Source organism: Electrona antarctica (assembly GCF_951216825.1).
Source record: "Electrona antarctica genome assembly, chromosome: 14".
Classification (NCBI taxonomy): Eukaryota; Metazoa; Chordata; class Actinopteri; order Myctophiformes; family Myctophidae; genus Electrona; species Electrona antarctica.
This window is the reverse complement of record NC_136795.1, coordinates 28,940,069-28,960,764: the sequence shown is the minus strand read 5'-3', so window position 1 is coordinate 28,960,764 and position 20,696 is coordinate 28,940,069. Positions and strand designations below refer to the sequence as shown.

The following is a 20,696-nucleotide window of genomic DNA, read 5'->3' as shown; positions in this document are numbered from 1 at the left end:
AAATCATACAATAGAAATAACGGTGATGGGTCGCACACACCAAGACTGCTTTAGTTTTTATTCTTGCATAGTAAAACAAAAAGACAAACTTTTCGGCTATCGAGCCTTCGATCATCACCGTTATTTCTATTACAATAGGGTCCACCATGTTCAATTCATCATAGAAACGTTAGATGTAAATGTTTATCTTCATGTCACTGGCGTCCATTGAAAAATAATGGTAGCCGGCATCTTTGCAGCTGGCATTGTGAACGCAGCATGAGAGATTATACAGTCAGTATCTGTGACACAGTTGTCTTTTATTTCAGCTTGATTACATGACAATGATAGAAACTTCAAAATAAAACACTATGAAACGGAAGGTAAAGCAAAAATGGCACTCTGCTACAACTAACATACTGCTACATTAACTGAAATAAAAACAAAAACGGAGGCAAATACCCGCTATACATTTAAGTATATACAACTTTGATAAATAAACCAATACTGTCTAGAATGAGAATCATGATTGTTTTTGCATGTTGCATGTATCTCTCTGTAACAGATAGTCAAATCTTCGGTGTTGATTTAACTCAGAAGGTACGCATGTATAAAACGTAACCAAATTAATAGTCATGATCCATTCAGTTACATTTTGTGCCCTCTCAAGAGGGGTCCGATCTCCCATTAGACAGACCATTACTAACACTATCCCAAACCCTAACCTCACAGGAAGGATTTTTTTAACCGGCAGCACAGATTAGTTTTAACCCGTCACGCATGTCAGAAGCCACAGGTGAGTTTTAACCCGCAGCGCGGGTGAGTCTTAACCGGCCATGCAGGTCTGACTAACGGGATGCCTGACTTATGGGCAGTCCCCTCAAGGTTTACAAATGTATACGTTAACACCGAAGATTTTACTGTATAGACGACAGAACCCATGAGAAAAAAAAAAAAAACATACTGAGAACATTGTTTTCATTTCCTAGGCGGCAATTGTACTTGAACATACAATTATTTCCTATTGTGAAACAGCTTTGTTTGTTGACAAAGACGACATGTCACCTGTCATTGAGCGCTCACCGATTTGGAACCCTCTGGTTTTGACAAAACAGTCATTTGCGCACGGTATATTTTGGTTTGCCACAGCGTACATACATTCCTGATACAGTAGGTTTGTAATTCTTTCTTTCATTGTGAGCCGATGCCATATATACTTTTACACGAGGAACGGCTCTGAACTGAGAAACATCGTTGCGTTGCGTGTACTGCTCCCAAGCATCCACAATTATCGGTCTCAAGCACACAAACCTGAAGCTTAGAAAACAATGGAACTATTACTTCCATCCATTTTAAGGTACAGTGTTGCACAATGCTTAATAATGAGGTTGGCCCGTGGGTCGAATTGAAACACGATTAGTTGGCAGCCTAGAACATCTACCGGTTACTCGGCTGAGAGAAGAGAGTACTTTTTGTGAATGACTGTTGCTAACCAGCAGCATTTCAATCACATGTCATCGATAGGCAGACCCGGTCCTGATAATTAAATTAGCTGTTGTATGTTACAAGGAGAGACAAATTATGTATGAGTACTTGTAATATTACAGAATGTGAGAGAAAGCAAAAAAATAAAAATTGCAAAGAGAAAACGTGAAGGCGTACGGTACGGCGGGCCATACAGCTCTGATTTCCAGACGCCCCAAAGCCCCCCGTAAGATCCTGCATAGAGGCCTACGGTGACAGACACTGCTCTATATCCCAGGGAATCCCTAGGATGCATTCCCCAGGCCTTTCAGGAAATCAACAGTGAGAGACATACAATATTGTTCCACCCGAACAACCATGTCAGCCTAAATTGCAGTCATAAAGTCCAAACCTTTACGGTTAACGTTCAACTTTGGAACACAAACAAGGCTTCAACTTCCTGTGTGGTTGTCACGCACAAACATGTTCCAGATCTATCCTGACACAGAATATTCTAGACTAGAACATTGTGACAATCTCCTGAGTGGCTTTTTTTCTCCTTCTTCATCTTCTTCTCATCAGAAAAACCTTAAAAAAGTTTTGACTTTTCTATAAAATCACAAACGGTTGTCAAATGTCTCCCCATTCCAACTTCGCCCACACAAAATCCTTTGTAAAAGCAAAACAAAAAAAGACTCCTCAAAGAGGAATCCACAGTGAAAGCTGTAAAAATAGACACACGTCGCCCAAATATAATAAAGCACACAAGAAAAGGTCTTTGCTTTTCTAGTAAGAATATTTTGGTTGGGGGAGCCACCCTCCGTCAGCCCTGCTGAGTTTAAAGGATACATTTGTAGTGAGGTGACTGCCGGTGCGTTTGCATGTTCTCTGCATGTGAGTAGGCTATGGTCAACAGAGTTCGTGTTTGGTAAAGCATGAGGACAAAGGGTTTTTCTTTTCTTTTTCAGGGGCAATACATGGAGGGAGAGTGTAAGACACCCTCTTGCCCACAGCATACGCCAAAATATAAACAAAAGATGAGAGAGTGAACATTCAGTAGGGTGGGCAGGCTTTGGTCCTGTATCTAGAAACCCAGGCTGTTCTCTAGAAACCCAGGCATGCTTCCTGTTTTGTTGGCCAGTAAAAGTCCCAAAGCGAGAGCGGTGTATCCCGGAAAGCTCCCTGCCGAGCCAGGGCCCCGACCCGTAGTCCCTCCCTACCCCAGCTGCCGACAAGTCGGACCCCCCTCAGCGGTGAGCAGAGTGAGCAGGTTCACCAGAGTCCCCGAGTCTGTCAAGTGCAACGTGGGGAGAGCTGTGTGCAGCTCTAGTGCCTCTTCATGGACGAAACCTTCTTCTTCCTGGCAGCCAGCATCTCGTAGAAGGGGTCCCTGCTGATAGCAGATCTGTAGGAGCACACCGAGAGTTAGTTAGAGAGAGAACGAGAGAAACAACTTTAGCCGTTTTTGGCTGATTCCAAGTGGATTTTCGTTAAGTGGTTGAATTTATTAAACCCTTATTATCCATATTGATTGAGGTATGGGAATTTTCCTGGCGTCTTATAGCCGTAAGAAGGTTAATACACAACCATTCTGGTCCGATTTCTTTCAAAGGTTACTGAATGGTTTGAAAGTGTGAAAACAACAATTAACCATATGCCAAATTATGCCGTTTTTCCAATGCCACCAGTCAACCAGCACTTGACTTTATTAGGCAAAAGTACCTGGTGCTTTTTTGGTATAAACCATAGACTGTAAAAGAGTCACCATATACCATACCATACCATAATACCACCATAAATACGGTTAACAAATCTTTTAAACTAGCTGTACATTGTACTATACTAAGGAAAAACACAATTTTAGAATAGTTTATCCGAGATCCTAGTAGTAGCTGTTTGCGGTGAATGAAGAAGCCAATGAAGGACCTACTTGATACTGTTCATCCATTCATCTTTCTCCTCTGTGCTCGGGGCAGAGATACGGTAGAGGGTGTGTTTGCCCTCCACCACGCGGCCGTCCGCCTCCGTTTTACAGGCCTTGATCACTTGGTCCTTGTTGTCGGGGATGAAGAGCTCGAAGCAATTCTACAACGTGGAGAATGAGCGAGGTTAGTACCAGCACAGGCGAAAGGGTGATGTATACGTATATACACTGTGTGCTGTAATATGTACAAAGTTGCTGTTGTTGGGCAGAAACCTCTTATTTCTTACTTTTTTCTTTTTGCGTTTTTTCCCCCTAAATTAACGCCCATCATACTACAGCTTCACACAGAAGCATCAAAAGGAGCAGATCTGCAAGTTCACTACTTTTGAATTTGAAACCTGAAAAGTAACATTTTTGGACCTGACAGAGACGATAAGTATAAATCAGTTAAGTTTACTACAATGTTTCCAAACATTAAAAAACATACCAAAGCCTGAACATACTGCTGAATGTGTTAGTATCAAGAGCTCAGTCAAGCTCAGTCAATCAACAAAAAAATATGTCTCTGTTCTCTTTCTCTCTCTCTTTCTTTCTTTCTTTCTTTCTTTCTTTCTTTCTTTCTTTCTTATCCATTATTTCTGGATCATGTATTGGGCCTTTAAATGGGAGTTGTGTCCATAACATCTTACCGGCTTCTTATCTTCCACTTCCCTGATGCTCAGGTTCTCCAGTGGGATGATGCCCCGGGGCTCCTTGTCCTGCAGAGACAAAGTAGACAGGTTAAAGTGTGGTACACACATGCGCCATCCACTGTCTCACACCTGGCCATTTTGAGACTTTAGCTTAGTGGTCCTCGAACCTTTTCATGTCGAGGACCCCCAAATTAATGTTTTTGTCGTGGGCCCCCATGTGAAAACATTTCGTGCCTTGCCTGGTAGATCATCCCGGGATCGTCTACCAGGTTATTCCGTGCTAGGGACCCGCATAGTAAAATATTCAAAATTGTAAATTCTACAAACACACGTGTTGCATTGTGGGGAGTTGTGAGCTTATCGATGGGCTGTATATACCTGGTCGAACTGATTTTTATGCTATATTAACGAATTCCCCGGACCCCACTCTTTGAGAACCACTGCTGCATTTGAACTTACTGTGGTGTATTCAAAGTAGTAGAGACAGTTGTCTGTGAGGATGAACCATCTCCTCTTCCAGGTTTTTACGCGTCCCCCTGTAAAGCAAAAAGGCAGCGTCAGAGAGATTCAATGGATGGAGAGAAGAGAGAGAGAGAGAGAGATATGAACGCCAGGCAGCGGAGGGCAGAGCAGCAGACAGGCAGACAGATGAATGGACAGACAGACGGATGGCGGCTCCGGAAGAACACTCCATTCCCAGATTGAATGCATATATGCCCCAGGCAGTATCATGACACTTTGCACATGGCTCTTGAAATAACACTGCATCCAGTTATCTATGGGGTTTCCACTTTATTAGAACGTTCTTGACATCCTCTGGGATTTTTTCTTTTAAGGCAAAGCCAATGAATCTAACCCATCTTGGACCAACGTCAGAAAGTAGGATCACTGCGATGATAAAAGCAGATGGATAATGCACTGACCACTTATCATAGAAGCTTGATAAGAATGAAAGTGGAGTCTGTGTGTTTGTGTGGATGCCATAGAATGAAGCTAGCTAATGCCTAGTTGTGTCTGAAACCCGAGTGCATGGCCCTTTCACTTTGTCCTGGGTCTCTTTAGTTAGCTGGCCGCAGACTCAGCAAGAACGGCCTCTGTTAGAACAGTGCAGCACATCAACGATCAATAGGCAGGAGGATATAGATCTAAAGCTATATGTGCTTTGCACTCTTTGAACCTAACGAACTACGACCGAAATCAAGTCGTTAGTTTTCGACTCTGCCATAATTCACAACGCCAGGGGTGTGTGAAGAGGTCCTTTCGCAGCCCGTTATGCCCAGTGGGAGCTCTCTGGTTAAGTCGGCTGCTCGTTACTCTATCGGTGACCTCTTGACCCCAGTCTGTCACCCCCACTTCCTGTAAGAGAGGGGGAACCTGATCCCAGTAGCAGATGGCATGTTAAGGAAGGACAAGATGGCAGCAATTCGAGCCTATAGTGCCTGAAGCTATGCTCAACTAAACTATAGGCATCTCACACAGGAACGACCTGTTTTTGGTTTCGATGAGCATCTTTTGAAAGTAGCGGTGGGCGAACGGGTTTGGTTCTCAAACATACAGGATGTACAGTAATGTATAAAGCCATGGGCAGACATGATGGCACAATAACCTATAGGTGCTGTGTGTCTAAAGAGCACAGAAGAGCTAGCACAGAAGTGGAGAAACCCCCTTATATACTTTGTTGACCGGGGGTCAACAAGTAAAGTCTGCACTCCCCCCCCCCCCCATTTTCCCCCTCTACAGCGAATCTCCTAGGCAAAAACAGCAGATCGACAAGCTTTCTTTTCTTTTTTTCCCATATTGTTGGCTATTATGATATGCCCATAATAAGGACGCTAGGGTTGACGTGGACAAACTACCACCAGTGTTAGTACAAAGTTACATGTGAGAAACCCCATCTACCATGGCAGAGAAGCAGAGCGCAGTGGAAGTACTGCACACACACAAGTACCAACTACTACAGCACACACTTGCTATATCATCATATGACAGCACGGGGGCACTGTGCATATGATAGCCCATCACGCCACAGCGGTCGTGAATAGGTCTGAAAAGTCAAACAGTCTAGGTTTTTTAGTCAACGTGCTACGATCTACAGTCATCATCGGCGCACTTCACTCAGATGGAGACTAGAGAGAAGTCTAGTACCACCCCCGCCCCCCCACCCCACAGGTCCGGCACAGCATTGTTGGAGCACACAGCAGCAGACAATGAACACACATGAAGACACAAAAAATGGCAGAATCACACAGCTGATGAAGAGTTGACTGGGGTTGGATGTTGTTGTGATTTGATGGCCACAGCACTTCCTTTATTTAAAATATAAAAGAGAAAGACCCCACCCCACCTCCCCACCCTTGCGAAAATGTCTCCCGAGACAAAGCGGGGATGTCCCGGGACATTTTCTGGAAGGGTCCAGAGGAGGGTTACCAGACTGAAGTGGAGTTCAACAGAGGCAATCGCCCATGCAAGGGGTGGACAGCAGGCTGGGCAAGTGTAAGGCTACGAGGGGGGGACCAGGACTGCTTGTAAATGAAATGCTTTTTGTAGCGATTAATTCAATTAGTCTTTTGTCATTTATGAATACGATATTTTGACGAGAAAGATCTAAGAATCTATTTTGACTCATTAAATGATTACAGTATCATTTCACTGACATGCACGGCCACAACAATGCACCAATCATGTGCAATATGGTTTGAACAAAATATTGTTTGAACCCCCGCTCTCCTTCACACTCGCCCCGATATCCTCTGTTCTTCCCACATGCCCACAGCCACTCCACTGCAGTCCAATTCAGTCCAATACCAAACATTCCTCTTCACATCCATTAACAGCATGAGAGCTAGAGTGGGAGAGAGAGAGAGAGAGCAGGGCCGTCTTGTATAAGGTGCAGTATTCCCTTTCCACCCACCCAGAGAGCAAACAACATGTTTCACCATGAAATAGAAGCATGTTATTATGGAATAGAAGCATGATCAATCAGTATGGTCCGGTAAACTTTAGTTGTGCTCACTGTATGGAAATGGTGGGGGGTGGGGGGTATAGTGCAGCTCACCAAAGATTCCAAAGATATCGATCACCGCGGCATACAAAGAGAAGGTCAAAATGGCTGGCTAGAGAGTGGTCACAAAGCAAAGACTCCCCCCCCCCCCCTGAAGCAGAGGGGTGACGAATGCACCTGGCCCCCGCCCTGCGACCACTCACAGAGATAAAAGAGCAGCACGTGGACAAACCACCAACTCAATGGGAGACCAAACAGACAAACAAACAACGAAATGTAAAAATGACTTTAAGTCAACGCAGGGACAAAAAAAATAAAAATACAAATAAAATAAATAAACAAACCCAGAAAATAAATAAAACCCATACAATGTAAAACAATAAAAAATAAATAAGAGGAAGAGAACAGAAGCATGGCAGACCACCAGAAGCACCTGAGAGCCGACAGATGGACTAGTGTTTTGGGGAAGAGCAGGTGTACATACCTCCTGAGGAAAGACAACAGCCAAAATCATGGGGAACAAACAAACAAACGAGGAGGAAAAGAAAACAAACGAAATCAAATTAAATCATAAGAAATCGAGGCACCACAATTGTTTGCTACACGTATTCCAAGGGGGCTTTTGGATGCACTGCTTTACAACTCAAAGCATTCGTTCTGTTTGGGTTTTATATATCAGCTGTTTCTATTAAAACTCCACCAGAGGGAGCTACTGCACAAATGGTCTGGACTATAAAGCACTGCATTACTTGGTGCCCCCACTTGGATTCCCATTTATGTTATTATTTATGTTACCTTCCACCCGGATTATTAGACTCAACTCTCCCAGTCTTAGACCACTGGGGGAGGAGAGGACGATTTGTGCTTCTTCAGTGGGAGCGCTTGTACAGATTCACAGTGGTCGGACATTTGATAGCCTCTATGCACAGCAGCCATATTGGCCAGAAATTGGGCCTCTTATCTACCTTACTTCCTTGGAGGAACAGGTGTTAACATTGATACTAATGAAGACTCTGTCCCATTTAGTGTAGCACAGTGGTTCTCAAACTTTTTAATTGGAAGCCCTGTAATGGACCCACATAACTCTCCGAGTTACACATTGGAAACCCCTCGAGGACCACACTTTTGAGACCCACTGGTGTACTGTAGCAGAGTGTTACTCTACAGTACACTGGTGTTCTGTAGCAGAGTGTTTCCAGTGAGACCCACTGGTGTACTGTAGCAGAGTGTTTCCAGTGAGACCCACTGGTGTACTGTAGCAGAGTGTTTCCAGTGAGACCCACTGGTGTACTGTAGCAGAGTGTTTCCAGTGAGACCCACTGGTGTACTGTAGCAGAGTGTTTCCAGTGAGACCCACTGCTGTAGCAGAGTGTTTCCAGTGAGCCAACACGCACAATATCAGCACCCTGACTCTGTTTGACCAGAATGGAACAGAGTCTCATTGGACCTGTGAAGGAAGTATAAGAAAGAGGCCCTATTTCTGTCAGATATGGCTGCTGTGGATATTGCGGTTGAGACGTTGATGCGCCGTCTAAGCTAAATTCATTGTGAATCTTTACAAACAGAGAGAGATCCCAGAGGGAAACAAGAGGGTGGAGAGAGAGGAAATCCAAGTATGACGACAAATGAACCTGTATATTTATGCAAGATGAATATAACAGTCATCCTCATGGAATAAAGCTAAATAAAATCTCATGACTGAAAGTTTAATGATGATGTTTAGGTATCATCATTCTAAACCTATGTTGCTGCTGTTCTACATAGAGCCAACCAGTTGAAGTTTGAGGCTTTAACGACTTATGACATTTCTGACACCATTGTTTATGGAAGATTCTTCTGAACATCTATTCTATTGCTAGTTTGACCAGTTCAAATACCCTTTCATCTTAAAATAACTAATGGCAGAAAATAGCCAATTTACAAGCTCATGTGAGCTTGTAGATCGGCTATCTCCGATACGCAACATGCTTCCATAGAAGACATGCTGGCTCCTATGCTGGCTTCCATGGTATCCACATGACTGAGAACTATAATCCATGCATCCTTTAAGGACTCTTATTAGTTATACAATTTGCGGAATTCGGATACCAAACTCATGTCTATAGGTCCGGATGTCTTTGTGTGTACATCAGAGAATGTATGAACATGCCTGCTGTTGAATAATTGAAAAGACACCACATGTGATGGTCTGATCTCAAGGCCTGCATTCATTATACATTAGGGCGAGCAGACGCTCTTCAGATGTCTCAAGTCAAGTGAGTATTTCTGCACACACACACACACACACACACGCGCACGCGCGCGCACACGCACACGCACACGCACACGCACACGCACACGCACACGCACACGCACACGCACACACACACACACACACACACACACACACACACACACACACACACACACACACACACACACATCGAAGTCCGGCTGTGGCCTCAAGCGGACATAGATAATTATGGTATGCAGGGTCGTTTCGCAACCCAGACTTGATTCACCAAACATTGGCTATGCTACGAGTAATACAGACGGGGTTAATCTACTGTGTTTTACACTGATAAGGAACGGAAGCTATCATTTAGAAAGTGTGTCTCTCATGTGCTCCTCACCCAGTTTGAGCAGCCAGCCCTCTCTGTCGGGGTTGAAGAAGGTGTGCGTGAGGTCGTTGCCGTCGTCCTCTGGGATTTTGAACGGCTCGTTCTTGATGCTGTCGTACAGGTTCTGTGGGGAGTGGGTGAAAAGGTTCAATCAATGATGGTTCATTTATGAAGATACACCATCCCAATTGGCGCCACTAAGAGGTGAAATCTACGAATGGTCTTCCTAACGGCAAATTTCACACACATCCTATGTTTACTGATGCTAGATCCTGCGAGAGTGTTGCTGGGACAGAGAAAGGTCGATAAAGTAAAATTTCTCCTGATTTGTCTCTCTGAAAAAAGCCATTTTAGTATGAAAATCGGGTCCAATATTCAGTTCAGTGACCATGGAGCTTCCGATCTCCTAAAAGGGCGTCCTCAAAATTGTACTTAAGTACAGGTACCTAGTTACTTTACAGTTTACACCACTGGACATCATGTCTAAAGAACAGGACGGGAGGTTGTTGGGGCATCGTGCCACCTACCCTGAGCAGGTCTTCAGGCAGGTCTCCTCCTTCGTTGATGCCTCTGTTCATTGAGATGAAGCGATCCACCGTGGGCTTGTCCTTCACGTTGGGGTTGTGGAGGCTGGTGTTGAGCATGATGATGGCGAACGACAGGATGTAACAGGTGTCTGGAGCACGCAACACACACACACACAGGTCACACCTCTACCCATATTCAAAACACAGGTCTCTAAGCACCTGCACTTTAACAACATGCACCCCAAACGAGGTTGGTGTGCGCGTGTGCAATGTGTGATAGAGCAACAAGCCATGGTACAAAGGCTGCACAGTGTGAAAAACGCAGACGTTTGTAATGCAGCGTTTAATTATGAATGTGAATTACCGGAGCTGAAAGGATTGCACTTTGGGGACCCATAGTCATACTGAGAGAGATAGACGATGCGTCGTTGGTGGGCGAAAGTGGGCCGGGGTTGAAAGGTTGTTGCGTGGGAAGCAAAGTATAGATGTGCTGTTCTTGTGTGTGCGCGTGGGGTTGTGTTAGTGTGGTGTGTACTGTATTGTGTCTGTGGGTTTTGCTAACGATGTGGTCTGCACATGGCTGACACAGCAGCACTTTTATCAGGCCCGAAAACGCCAATGCATTATTCACATCCATCTGGCGCAGACATTAAGCTCCCTCCATCGGCGAGCCAGACACCCTTCTTGGACACGCAACTTTAGCAGACTTTTGTATGTGTTAAATAAAGCAATGGCGATAAAGAGTCCCGTTACATATCGGTACAGCGTGAGAGAAGCAACCCAGAGAGGCTAAATTGGAGGCTACTTCAGGAGGAAAGCCACGTTTGCTGGATATAGAACTGTGCCTGAGTTATTTTAAGGGGAAGTCTTTTCAGGGACTTTGTGAGCATGCAGTGAGTGGTGCAGTATGTAACCTGGATACCTGTGGACTGGAAAACTCCAGGATTGCACTGACAGTAGCGCTGAGCGAAGGCTTCCATCATGCGGTCAATCTTCTGGGCTTCACCTGGCAGCCGGAAGCTCCACAGAAACTGTCTGTATGGGGGGGGGGGGGGGGGGGGTATTATACATTTGATATTATAAATTCAATATCAAACTAAATTGTACATCAAAATTCTAAAACTTTCAAAGGTCTGATAGATATGATAAGCAGTCTAAAAATAAAAAACTAATGTCATTTATTTTGTATTAAATGTTAAAAAGGCTTGCCAGGAGGTGTTGTCTTACCGTAGAGCCTGGACCAGGTTGAGGTCTGTGAATTCATGAAGCTCCACAAAGTCATGCAGGACTTGGAGATTTAAGTCCTCTCTATATGAACAAAAAAATAATTAGGTTTTTTACTACCATTATATATTAAGACATGCTTTCAGTAAGCTATTTTCTATGGACAATTTTGACATATTCAAGTGATATTATGGACATACGCAAAAATACTTCATTGAACAGGGTACCCTAGGCCTAGGGTACCCTAGGCCTAGGGTACTTGGCTACCCTCCTTTTTCCCGTCTGCACCAAATCTCAACAATTTGCAATTTAGGCATTTGCCATTTAGCAGACGCTCTTAATCCGCAATTTACAGTAAGCAAGGTAAACACGAGGTAATACATCAAATACATAGAAATAGTACTCTACTATAGTATACTATACCTATAATCAGAGTTTTTGATATTATACTGTTTAGACTCTAAACAGTATAATATCAAAAACTCTATAATCTGTACATTGAAACTACATACTATAGCATTGTTTCCCAAAGACTGAGTCACGATTCAATTGGGTCGCCAAAATATATTTTAAGTGTGAATTAGGATGTTCTGTGCCACCACTGGCTGCACAATAGGAAGCCAGCAGGTCTCCACATGAACCTGGCATCTGTCTGCATAACTCTTCTGCAATAATAGCAATTTCTCTGCTGAATATCCACGCCGAATGTTAGCCTATTATGGCATGCCAAGAATATGAAGACTTGGGTTCATATGGTTAACCCATTCAGGCCTGACGTCGAAATTTAAAAAAAATGTTTTCTAAATCATGACTATTTTCTGAAAGATTTGAGGCACATTTTAACGATTTTTCAAATATAGCAGACCTACAAGTTCATAGCGCGCCACTCGGTGGCGCGCTATGAGCTTGTAGATCTGCTATTTTTCAATAGCTAAATTATAACATAATGTATGTAACCACCAAAAGGGGTTCCCGCTCAAAATGGGTTAACAGACTGACAGCCTCCCTCATCTCAGTTTCATCATGACATCACTACTGACATCATGGCCTTTGGAGTGAATGATATGTCCAGCGGGACACTGGAGCCACTCTGAGGACGTCTCACTGATGGTCACATCCAGCATCCTCTGTCCAGTATGAAGACAGTGGCTCTCTACCGTTCCTGGGTCAGTGCCACACTTCTCAAAAGCGTTCGTGGCCCACACATCTCACCACTCTTAACCCATTTTGGACTGAGGTCGATTAAAAAAAAGGCTTCTAAATCCAAACATTTTTCTGAAAAACCTTTTTCATGTCAAGGACCCCCAGAATTATCTCTATTGGGCCATGGACCCCCATCTCAAAATGTGTAGTTCCAGGGACCCCACAGAAGAAAATATTTTAGTTAAAAATGTTCGCTCTGAAATATACATTCAATGCTTTGCGCCACATTTTAACGATTTTTCAAAAATAGCAGACCTACAATCTCGTAGCGCGGCACTGCTATTTTTCAATAGCTAAATTATAACATAATGTTTAAAACACCAAAAGGGGTTCCCGCCCAAAATGGGTTAAGCGGTCAGATGGGGGGCTGTGTTAAGTGGTCAGATAGTGTTCTGGCTTGGTTCAATGGAACTAACACAGTATTCCTATTTATTGGTATCACAATGGGAACTCATTTTTATAAAGAAGAGAAAAACCAAAACATGTCATTCCGACTGAAGCTCATGAATACAATGTCTCCCCATGCAAATGGAACCGAAAGGGGTCCATTTGATCTCGCAATGATAAATGAACACTGAGGATCTTAACTGTGTAATGTGTGCAATTCAAGAATGGATAAGAAAATCTAAAACATATGGTGGCAGTCGAGTAACGGACGTGCCTCTTTTGAGGTCATCTAAATGTGAAAGGGATGGGCGTCGCCTGACCGAGAGGAAACACACTAGGACGGAAACTATGCAATCTGGAAGTGGATCCTCGTCGTTTCATGCTCTCGCCAACCACGCAGCCTGACACAGACCTGAGCGCACGCCATCGCACATTTGCATGAGCACACATAGTGGGAGAGAGAGGCAGAAACAGAGAGAGAGAGAGAGAGAGAGAGAGAGAGAGAGAGAGAGAGAGAGAGAGAGAGAGAGACACAGAGACAGAGAGACAGAGAGACAGAGAGACAGAGAGAAACGGTGTCATCGTCCTGACCTCTCTCCCAGGTAATCTCCGATGGCCGTCTTGTTGAGGCCCTCTCCCTTATAGAGGAACTGAGCGATGTCCTCACTGGTGTTCTTCAGCAAGTCATTCTCTATTAGGAACAGGATCCCCTGAGAGAGACACACAGAGAGAGAGACACAGAGAGGGGGAGAGAGAGAGAGAGAGAAAGAGAGAGAGAGATATTGAAGTACAGAGGTTATAATATTGCTTATAATTAAGCCATTAAGACCTGAGGCTGAATCTACAAATGTACTTATCAGTGGTTCTCAAAACCTTTTCATGTCAAGGAGCCCCAAAATTATGTATTTGGCCACAGACACCCATCTCAAAAGATTTTGTTCCAGGGACCCCCGGAAGAAAAGATTTGAGTTAAAAATGTATTATTCAAAGATTTCTCAAAAATAGCATAAATAATGATGTCATACCTTCTTGGGGTCCATGTTGAATTTCTTGCGGCCCATGGCTACCTGTTTGTTCCTCTGCATGTTCTTCCTGGAAGATCAGAGTGGGAGTTTTGGTTTGTTATAATGATGAAGAACAATCTGAATTGAAAATGACGTGCGACAACGTTGGCCTGAGAGTGACTAATAACAATTGTGACGTCGCTTTATCGTCCTATTAAATGTAAATGCATTTATCATCATATCTACCATCATCTGGATACAAATGATTACAGAAACTAAAATCAATCAGACTCAAACAAACAAATCAATCCAAAATGGATTCCACACATCAATGTAATTGATTTTCTATCAACTTATTTGACAAGATGGGCCAGTCTTGTGGAATAGTAGATGCACGTGTTTTAATTTCATGGGAGTATCTTCCCCCTGTGCAGCAGAGGTCTTGTTCTCATGGACCACCGATGACAAAGCACTGATAAAGATAAAGCATGACATCACGCATTAATGGGAAACGCTCATTTCTCAGGCCTATTGACTGCCTCAGGGGTCAAAGTGCATTCTTCAGAGTCCGTCGTCACCATGGTTACGTCACCTTCACCGAGACCGCTGGGAGGTCACCACTACTTCCCACTGATTCACTTCTACCCAGCATTCCTTTTGGCTTTTGTCCGGAACACTCCGCCACTCAATTAGCAAACAGATGTTCAGAGTTCAGACCGACGCCGCTGAGAGCGAGCGACGCAGACTGTAGCCGCCACGTGTTGTCTCCAGTAAATGTACCATACGAGACTGCGATCACAATCAACAGTAATGGAACGGATGGATGGAATCTCATGGAGGTGATGGAATCCCTATCCGCTGGAGTACCGCCGAGCCCAGGCACTCCAGACCCCTCCCCCTCCCCCTCCCCTGGGACCCTCCATTGTCTGCACCTCCCCATATACACCCCCTGCATTATTCAATGAGGCCTCCCACCACGGAGGGGGTGTGGCTGATTAAACATTTAAACGGCCCTTAAAAGCATACGCAATTTGGGGGAGTAGTGTAAGGGGGAGGGGCTGGCTGGCCATTTGACATTAATAATTGACGGGATCATTTGGTAAGTTAATAGAGCACAAACAACAAGCCAATTTAGATGGCCACCGGGTGATAGGGAGAACGTGTGGGAGAGGAAAAGGGACAGAGAAAGAGACCATAGCGTTTACGTCGTGTGGTGAGGATGGTGCATTTTGTATTTGTGTGGGACTATATCTTGTTCCTCCATACCTCTCCTCGGCAGAACCCAGGTTCTCGATCTCACTGGTGACTTCTGCTATCTCATCCTTTAGCCGCTGAAGACAGAGAAGGAAGAGATGTGTTAGAAAGCGGCGATAAAAAACAAAACCTCGAAAAAAACATTACGAGAATGAGTTATCTCACTACCGGTCAGCCCCGCAGCAGATATTATGGAAAGATTATGACCGATGCAAAAGGGCATGCAAAGCATGTAAAAAAATAAACAGGAGAGCTTGCAAAGTGATAGGCTGTCGTGATTTCTGGTTCATTGTTGGCCAGTTGGTGTTTGTCTGGGTTGCCAGGTGGCTTTTTTCTTAATCATGCAAACAAACACAGGGCTAAGCAGCTCAACAAACACAGTCACTTCTCAGGCTCCTGACAAGACTGGGGAGTCGTGTACTGTACTACTGTACGCACATGGGTGGGGCCACAGCTCTTGGGGGGCCACTCGGCCACTTACTTCACACACAGCTATACAACTCCAGCCTCCACCATTTACCATATATTCATACAGCGACAATTTTGGTCTTATATAAGGTCGGGATCGGGAACTGGAGGAATCGGGAGGAACCGAATCCAATATTGAGGATATCAGTTATTGTATTTATTTAAATCACACTGTCAGAGCTGGTGGGTTGACTTCACGTCTGTAGTAAAAGATGCCATATCTGCCTGGCACCCCAAGCTCCTATTTTGAAAGAAGTCCCGGCGCTCATTGTGTTAAGACTAGGGAAAATTGTTAAAATCCTAAATAGTACAGGAAATCTATGGAAAATACAGGATCAACCTCTAACTAATTGCAAAAAAACCGAACTCAGCTGATTTTGCATCTTCAATATATCCTGAATAACAGAAAGAAAGTTGCCTGGAATTGTCTGAGGGGAAAGTGTTGAAAATAGCCTGTACAGTATGGCCACCATTGACATCCTATTATAAGGTAATATTTTCTAAATGTCCTTATGCTTTAAGTAGCATGTGACATATCAAACTAGGGAGTTTTCATGATGCTGAATCCATTCCAAGCATTAGTTTTGCATAAAAACACTCATTGGGCTAAATTTGGCCATAGCAACTTGCCCAAATGTGCTGACCTCATTACATTTTGGCAAGTTGCTATGGCCAAATTTAGCCCAATGAGTGTTTTTATGCAAAACTAATGCTTGGAATGGCTTCAGCATCATGACAACAACCTAGTTTGATATGTCACATGCTACTTAAAGCATAAGGAAATTTAGAAAATATTGCCTTATAATAGGATGTCAATGGTGGCCATACTGTACAGGCCATTTTCAACACTTTCCCCTCAGACAATTCCAGGCAACTTTCTTTCTGTTATTCAGGATATATTGAAGATGCAAAATCAGTTGAGTTTGGTTTTTTTGCAATTAGTTAGAGGTCAAATTACATTATTACTGGACTAAAAGGTTCCCAACCCTAGTCTTACAGTATGCTTGGGAATGGTATTGGTAAACACCACCCGTGTCGGGGTGGCGGGAAATGGCCGTGTGAATATGGTCAATAGTTGTTAACTGATACAGACATGCACCGATCCACTCAGTCTTAGAAACAACCCTCAGTCTGAATCTGATTAAGGGGTTGGGTGAATGAACATTCGGGAATGATCTCGACACAGATGGAGTGTAAGAGGGTAAAATGTGATTATATTTTTGCGGTGCGTTTCAGAGATTAATGACGTCGGGGGCAGAGGCGGTGGATTGAGCCCGGGCACCGGCGGTGCCAGCCTGGCGCTACACCACGGGCAGTGAGAGAGACGGGCGGGGGCGGGGCTGTAGCGGGCACAAAGATCCGAGGGTGGAAAGAGTATGATGTCATCGCGATCGAAGGCTGGAACAGTGGTTCTCAACCAGTGGTCTGGGGACCACCAGTGGTTCCAGGTGATCCCCAGCTAAATGATGGGGAGTTGGTAACCAAATGGACCCTTAGATCTTTAACTCTTGAGAGTGTAAAATGTAACCTCATTTTACTCGCTCAAGAGTTAAATTATTGTTAAACATCTGCATTACCTAATTTACAAGAAGTCTACACAATTAGAGAATGTAGAAGAATTGTTATTCTGATCAATGTTTGCCTGTTATCTCTCCTATGATCTGGGGGGGGCGACACTTTGACACCAACTCTGGGGGAGCCCGGGATCGAACTGGGAACCTCATGGTTCCCATCCGGCTGCTCTACGGGCCACTACCCCTGAGCCACTCCTGCCCACTGGAACGTTTGTATGTGCCGACATTTTGCCTAATTTCGCTGAATGTCCGCCTGAATGGCCTATGATGGCATGCCCAGAATAGCAATGCCAGGGTTCATGTGGTTCAAGGATCCTCTCCATTCATAATAAGCAAGCACAGTGTTTTGCGTACAGAACCGTCTGATGCATAACAACAACACACCACGGGGCCAAAACCTCTAAAAAGGAACATGTGTGCATTCAAGGGCCCGGCGCAATCACAACACATTCCTCAGATGCTTTGCCTCCGCAAACAAAGGCTGTGCTTGTGCAAGCGGAGGTGTGTGTGCGTGTGTGTGTGTGTGTGTGTGTGTGTGTGTGTGTGTGTGTGTGTGTATGTATAGGGGCGTGCGTGGGTGACATGCAGAGTCAGTGGAGAGCAGTTGTTGTGGGGGGGGGGGGGGGGGGGGGGGGTCAATAAGGATGATGAGAAGGGGTGGGGTGGGTGTGAAGATCAGGAACAGAGCCAGTGGGAGGGGTGAGGAGGGGGGAAGTGGGGCAGGTTTGACGGTCAGTGGTGGTGGTCAGTGTCCCTGGCACACAACCTTTTCAGATGGGGGTGGGGGTCCGTGGACACATTTTTGCATACCCATTTGGGGGGTCAACAATAACATTAGTAAATGTCAATCAAATAAGCAACTACACTTTAGGGTCGCTTTTTGAGCTTGTAGATTGGCTATTTTCACTACTAGCCTACTTAAAAGATCTTTCTAATTTATGGCACTCTTTTTTTTTTAAGATTTTTTTTTTCTGCCTTTATTGATACACAAGAGGGAGAGAGAGACAGGGGGAGACCTGCAGCAAAGGTCGTCATGAACGGGACTCGAACATGCGGCGCGCTGTCAGGCCAAAGCCTATATGTGGACCACTAGGCCAGCGGGCGCCCAGTTTATGGCACTTCTTTGATTTGATTATCTTCATGAAATTACTGAAAACATTGAATTTGTTTTGAATTCATGAAAATGCATTGTTTTGGGAATGATTTTTGAAAATGTTTTGAAATAATAATGATTAAAAACAAAATATAGGAAACCAAAATTAAAGGACCCCATATAAATGTCTCCGCGACCCACTGTTTGGGAAACAGGGTGTTAAATGACACCTCCAGTGTTTATGTGTCGGGGGGGAAGGGGGTGGGGGGGCAGCGGAAGCTAGAGAGGCCCAACTGCAGGCCACATCACCCCCCCCCCCACACACACACACACACACACACACCCCCAAGGCGGTCACGTGACTTGCATGGTTGATTAGCAGAATGACAGGGCTGACCTTAGCGAGCGGCGGCAGGAACTAATCGGCACGCAACGCAGTAAACACCTCAGTGTGGTCATTTGAGTGCACAATACATACACTTGTCCTCTCGTAAATTTGACACTGAAGATTTTTTGTACTGGGTACTGTATATGAAAGGCATTTTGACTACATGGTTGACTGACAGGCTTGACCTTAGCAAGTAGCCCGTGGGACGAATCAGTACACAACACAGGAAAAAAAGACTGAAATCGATTGCCTTTGGGTGCAATTTGACAAAATAGTCAAATTAGCACTGATGATTTTACCGTTTAGGTTCACGGCAAGGGCGACAGCTCTGACAGGCGGCTACAGACAGGAAAATACACAAATCACCATGGGAAATTCAACCTGATTTGAATCCCGGCCAGAGTCTGGCAGAAATAGCAGCGTTAATGACAGGCAATTCAACCGTTCTAAATCTCCTTTTAATTCTGAGACCCATTTTACACGAGAACGGTGTTCATAGAAAACGGCAAAATAAAGTACCGTTTGCTGGGGTCCCTTTTCGGGGGGTGAAAACGGGGGGTGAAAACGCAACAAAGTGAAAAGGCAGATTTGGCCGATTTCTTTTAAAAAAAACGCAATAAAAGCACAAAAAAAAGAAGAAAAAACATTCCCAAAGACGTCCCCAGACGTCTTGGGCACCACAGAGGGTGATTATAAAGACGTCTGGGGACGTCCTGGGCACACAATGTGCTAAATGACTGCATGAATAAACATGGACGACGGTCCACGTTAAGGGTGCGAGTAGAGCGCTCGGGTAGGAAATGCCTAGAATTCCACCGGGGTGGAAATATTTATATATATAGGACTTTTTTTGGGGGGGGAAACAGCGATTGTTGGACAGAGGCGGATAAATCTAACTGGGAGGTAAGTGTTTGACTGAAGCCGCAGAGGAGTTGTAGCTGGAGCTGGTCGGGGTCAGCCAAATGTCTGCGCCTCGTCTGGGCCTGCTAGGTCAAAACAGGAGGGGGGGGGGTCTGGCCTGCACCTTCAAAAACTCTCTAAATCTCAAAATTGGTCATATTAGAGGGTGGAGCTCCCCATTCTACTACAATGATTGTATCTCAAAGTACATAATTACTTTGTATCTGTGCGGCATAAATTAGTTTTTCAAGCATGCAAGCTTGTACAAACTTCATAAGCTTGGAAAGTTTCAAAGTCAATTCGAATCCACCCCTTCGGCTGGCTTAAAGCAGCGTATCTTTGATGTCCTGCCCTGCTCAGACAAGAAGCAGTACCACCTGGCCAGGGGAGATTATGTGTTCATGAGCTTCAGACAGCATTACTTGTAGACAAGTAGGTGTGCTACTCGACACCAGAGTTTACGTTTCTCCATGGAAGAGTAGGGACTAGGGAGACTGCATCCAACGGTTCCAACCACTCCAGTACTACTACTGATTTAGAAGGCATTTGTAGAATCGGCCTCAGGTCTTATGGGTTAACATACTCTAATAAGGTTTTACCAGTAATATGCCCTGAGGGCGAGAAGCGGCCTCGCCCTATCCACCTGGGTGACGGCAGACTGCTGGGCGAGCGCTGGCGCTTCGGCATGGGGGGGCAGTGTCTCGAGTGTACAGGGTTTGGTGAGGTCAGATCAACATATGGAATGAATTCTGTATTGGCGTGACAGGCGTGATGGACTGACTGACATGTTTTGCAGGTTTTCATAGTAAACTGCAACCTACAGTCGCAATTAAAATAAGTTTCAGATTGTAGCTTTCAATAGTTGTTGCCCAGCAGCCTATCATTAATTACCTATCCTCATCACCCGCATAGCAAAATCCTGCATGTCAGTTCGTTTTAACATGCAGGTACACTTTTACACTCCGAGTTCAACTAACACTGAGGGTGTTTTACACTGTCTGAGTTAAACTAGCA

At 44.6% G+C, this 20,696-nt stretch overlaps 1 protein-coding gene across 4 annotated transcripts in view; it reads right to left on the bottom strand.

Annotated features, from left to right (window-relative positions):
* Positions 1-273: 273 nt before the first annotated feature.
* The window catches only part of cyth1a (cytohesin 1a), a 61,590-nt gene continuing 41,167 nt past the window's right edge, over positions 274-20,696 (bottom strand). For 2 of the 4 annotated variants that reach the window (XM_079520653.1, XM_079520654.1), the window contains exons 3-13: positions 15,272-15,336; positions 14,027-14,093; positions 13,593-13,711; positions 11,415-11,495; positions 11,110-11,222; positions 10,188-10,336; positions 9,672-9,784; positions 4,519-4,597; positions 4,057-4,125; positions 3,374-3,528; positions 274-2,848 (exon numbers count right to left, since the gene is read on the bottom strand). In XM_079520653.1, coding sequence (XP_079376779.1) covers positions 2,770-2,848; positions 3,374-3,528; positions 4,057-4,125; positions 4,519-4,597; positions 9,672-9,784; positions 10,188-10,336; positions 11,110-11,222; positions 11,415-11,495; positions 13,593-13,711; positions 14,027-14,093; positions 15,272-15,336 — 1,089 coding nt within the window. In that variant the 3' untranslated portion in view covers positions 274-2,769. The remainder of the gene's footprint in view (positions 2,849-3,373; positions 3,529-4,056; positions 4,126-4,518; positions 4,598-9,671; positions 9,785-10,187; positions 10,337-11,109; positions 11,223-11,414; positions 11,496-13,592; positions 13,712-14,026; positions 14,094-15,271; positions 15,337-20,696) is intronic. The other 2 variants (XM_079520651.1, XM_079520652.1) reach the window with 1 other exon arrangement.